At 34.2% G+C, this 4,721-nt stretch overlaps 1 protein-coding gene across 1 annotated transcript; it reads right to left on the reverse strand.

Moving 5' to 3' along the window:
* Nucleotides 1-1,545: 1,545 nt before the first annotated feature.
* On the reverse strand, nucleotides 1,546-2,871 carry LOC145014852 (uncharacterized). The gene is made up of 4 exons (XM_078973285.1): nucleotides 2,725-2,871; nucleotides 2,366-2,636; nucleotides 2,177-2,245; nucleotides 1,546-2,051 (listed from the first exon to the last, which is right to left on the reverse strand). The coding sequence occupies exons 1-4, from the start codon at nucleotides 2,869-2,871 to the stop codon at nucleotides 1,546-1,548; spliced, it is 993 nt and encodes a 330-aa protein (XP_078829411.1).
* Between the last annotated feature and the right edge of the window lie 1,850 nt (nucleotides 2,872-4,721).

Genomic DNA, 4,721 nt, shown 5'->3' on the forward strand with positions numbered 1-4,721 from the left:
CTTATACTTTCTTCTATGTTGCAATAATTACCCTAAACATAAAATATTATCCTAGCGTCATAAGTAAGTCTCGAAGCACCCGAAGATCCCGAGAAAAAGAGTTTTCAAGTCGAAACTCTACCCAAGTGAGGCCCGGTTTTTTTGGAAAACATTCTAGTTTTATTAGAAATGATCGTTTTAAGAGACGAAGTGATGCCCAAATATCGTAAAATCAAGTGAGTGTGTGGTCACTTTCATCTTACACATAGATATGAAATATTTTTTATAAAATACGTGCTATGTGTATAAATATTGTTTGTTTATTTGAGATGGATGTTGAATGAAGTTTTTATACATGTTTAGAATGATTTAAATTGTATATGTATTTTTATCTACAAATATGTTAGGTATAACATGGGTAGATGAAATAGTTGATATGTGTTAAAATGATGAGAAGCCTCGATGTTGTTTTTGTTCCAGTCATCTAGCCGAGTATAGATGACGACCACGGATTATTCTAGACAGTCCTGTGGAACGCTAGCAGGCTCGCAACATGTAGGTGTTTTTGAACTGAGTGTTCACCAGGTGTACTCCACCCCCGCCCCCTTATGGTTGCATTATTTGACATGTATTGCTGAGAAATCTCCTAGAAGTGTTATCACCCCGAAGTAAAATCCTTAGGCTAGGTCCCTTATGATAGATGTTTAGGGACTTAGAGTGAGGATAACTGGAATGGGTAATCAGAGATATTGTTGGTTGATGAAATTAATAAATTTATTGTTGGTTGATGACATTAATAAAATTATTTATTGTGGGTTGAAAACCCTATATACTCACCAGGCTCCCAAGTCCGACCCACTCAACTTTTTTATATTACAGGTAGTGGACCCATAGCATAGTTGGATGATGAAGAGGGATTTTTCGATTATAGGCCATTAGATGTAAATATCTGTTTTAAGGTCTATAATATATTGTTTATGCTTTTGGTCTGTATCGATATGGACATCCCGAGTTTTGTAATGAAATGAAAAATACTTTTGATTAAGAAACGCTTTGATAAATTTTTGTCATATTTTTTTTTGGGACAAATTTCGCATACTTTTATCGGAGAGATTATTCTGATTTTATTTTAAAAGCATAAACTAAATCAGTTTTTTCTGGCCGAGAAATTGGGGGATGTCACTGTTAGAATCAGAGCATTAGTTTAAGCGAACTAAGAATCAGCGCCGGAACCATGGTTAAAATAAAGGGGTACCCTGGAAAAAAAAATTTGTGTAATATATAATAAGAAAAAAAATGAAATTTCATTAAATATAAAATTCAACTTCCATAACAACGTTACGTTTTAAAGTTCACCTCTTCGATCTTTCAGTTTACGAAAGCGACTAATTACATTTTCAGTCTTAATTCTCTAGTGCTTCCTTTTCTACACTACAAATCAAAGCACCGTTCATAAAATCGTCACCTATTCTATTACGCAAATCGGTCTTCAAGAAATTTATTGCAGAAAAACACCATTCAACGGTTGCGGTTGCGACGGACAAAACCAAAACTTGTTTTAATAATCTATAAACCAAAGGAAAAGAGAGGTGCTTCCCGGTATCCACCAACGAGCGAGAGGTCTGCAACTCCCTTCAAGTTGAAAAATCTATCATCATGGAGAAAAGAGTGATAATAGATATCAAGTTTAAATTGTGCCCTTTCTGAATCGTCAAAATCGTTTTTGTATATCTCGCTTAACTTTAACAACTTTGCTTTATCAAAACTAGAAAACAAGTCACAAGGACTCAAAGTCGCCATGTTCTCCGTCAACTCCGTGCCAACTTCACTAAATCTATCCCCAAATTCTTGAATTTGCATATCTAAAATGGTGTTAAAAATCACAACTTCAAAAGGATGTTGATTAGTCTTTTTGGTCCTACGCTTGCGTGGGGTAACATAATATTCCGTCATGTCCACAATTCCAATACTATGTTTTTTACAAAAAGCACATACCTTCTTCCAAATTTGTGGAAACCCATCTTTTCTAAAAACTAGCAATGCTTTCTTTGTCCCTTTTACTAACGAAGCCGCTTCCAAAATATTTTGAACTTTTTTTTTTGAAGATGCTTTGACAAGGTATCCGTGAGGCATAGAATTTCCAACAATAAGTGTAAAAGAAACACGAAATCAAGTGTCTTGAAATATGACAAAATACCCTTTGCTTGATTACGGTTAGATAAAGTAGACCCCTCCTCTCTGACATATTTAAGTACTGCAACAACATCTGCAAACAAATTCACCAAACTTACAATTGTTCTAAAATGTGAACCCCATCTAGTATCTTCAGCTCGTACAAGAGAAATCTCTTAATTCAACCCTCTTCCTGGTTCAGTTTCACAACTACCAATTTCAGCTGCCAATCTTTCTTTTTGCATCTCTCGTATCATATCTTTTCTCTTACAAGACCCACAAACGATAGTAACCACCAAAGCTAGTTGTTCAAAGAATTCACCAACATCATCATGTTTCTTTGCAACCGCCACTACCACTAATTGAAGTTGGTGTGCTAAACAATGTATATAATGTGCAGAATTGTTTTCATTTAAAATCAAAGATTTCAAACCGTTGAATACACCACTCATATTACTTGCTCCATCATAACCTTGTCCCCTCACCTATATATTTAAAAAAAACAATAAGAAATAAAAATAAAACTAATCTCGTATTAAAATTTAAAGGAATAAATATATTATGATTTCTCACCTGAGCCATACTTAAGTTATTGTTGGAAAATACGATATCAATGGCAGCTTTAAGAGTCAAAGAAGATGTATCCAACACGCGAACAACTCCAATAAATCTTTCCTTTACAATCCCAAGTCTATCAATATATCTCAAAACTATTGCCATTTGTTCTTTTTTGGAAATATCACTAGACTCATAAACTAAAATAGCAAACACATATTTACCAATTTCATCACAAATAGACTTGATTATCTCCTTTGAAAAGCAATCGACGATATCTTTTTGAATAGTGGGAGAAGTCAACTTTTCATTTGTGGAGCATTTTCTAAAGTAACTTTAAAAAATTTCTCATTATCTTCTCTAATCAAAGATAAGACTTCAATGAAAAGTCCTTTATTATTAGTGTAAGTCCCTAATCTGCCTGTGTATCAATCAAATCCGTTTGATGGTGCGGAATCTCAATCAAACGGATGATGTCAGATCAAATAGAAGAGAAAGAGAAGAAGAATAATATGAATCTTTGTATGTATTGATATGAATGAAGATCCGGATACAAAAGATTTACACACACATAAAAGCTCCTGTTTCTCTCTGGCCATAAACTCTCTAGGGTTCATCAATCTATTCCTCATACCCTAATACCTATATTTATACTAAGAGAACATGGGCCGGAAACAAATGGGCCGTAAATGAGTTTACGGCCGTAAGGTGTTTACGGCCGTAAACTCAACCGTAAACATGGCCATAAAATCATAAATATTACAGAAAAATACAATTTCCCAGAAAAGTAAAGTATAAACCATATTTTGATCCAACAATCTCCCCCTTGGTTTATAGCTTTCTTTTCTTAATTGACCCAACAAGCTCCCCCTAAAAAGTAGCTGACTCTTCTTGTCAATCTTCAATGAGAGCTTGGCTTCAACTTTAACCTTCGATTTCTTCACAGCATCAGTATGAACATATGAATCTTCAATGAATGACTTCATCTTGAGCACTTGAGGTTTTCTTCAGAATTTAGCATTGAACGCACATTGGGTGAGGAGGCTTGACGTACTAATTCTTGAAAGATAGCGCTTTCAGCTTGAGAATCTTCAGAGAGAACATCAGAGAGAACATCAGAGAGAACAAATCTTCTGGATCACTTCAGCAGGTACAACGATAGTAGCAGACTGATTAAGAAGGCTTCAATGCAATCCGTCACATAATCTTCAATTTCTGCTTCACCTTGCTTCTAGGGTTGAAGGATTGAATGTTGAAAGAATAATCTTCATTTCTTGCTCCTTCGAATGCGAATTCTTCGATGCTCACGGACGAGGCTTTGGCTCAGAAATCTTCATCACAAACTCCATGAGTCTTATCTATACCTGAAATCACTTTTCAAGACATAACAAAACTAAAAGAAAACTTAGCACACAAATTAAAATAGAAACAAAAATATTTTTGGATTTTTGATTTTTCTGAACAAGAAATAAAACATAAATAACACTATTTTTGGATTTTTAATTTTTCTTATTTTTCTTTGATTTTTTTTTTTAACTTTTTTAATTTTTAATTCTCTCATAATATTTAAATTAGAAGAAACTATGACAAGTTTAACAAAAATAAAATGATATCTAACTATAAGAATGATTTGGGATCAAAGTTTTTAGACAATCTTTATCCACTTGTCGGTACCTTTCATATTCACATCTTTGTCTGGTCGATCGTCGGTATTGTTGTCCACTTAAACACGAAAAATTGTGACAAATTTAGGACATACTATTTGTTACAAGACAAGGTGAACTTATGTTCCTAGTAATTATATCTGATCCTAATTCCTTAAATACTATATCTTAAGGACCATTCATCTAACGATGACCAAGGATATTGTTGTCCACCTAAATTGAGCAGCGAGATCTATAGACAATCTGTATGTGTTCAATTTTAAGTGTACTGGAACGTGTTTCCCGCTTCCTGATATGCCCCAGCCATCAAGAACTTCCACAGTACTCCTTACACCGGGTGAGCAGACAACC

The sequence above is a fragment of the Lactuca saligna genome, chromosome 9, assembly GCF_052625555.1.
Source record: "Lactuca saligna cultivar CGN05327 chromosome 9, ASM5262555v1, whole genome shotgun sequence".
Classification (NCBI taxonomy): domain Eukaryota; kingdom Viridiplantae; phylum Streptophyta; class Magnoliopsida; order Asterales; family Asteraceae; genus Lactuca; species Lactuca saligna.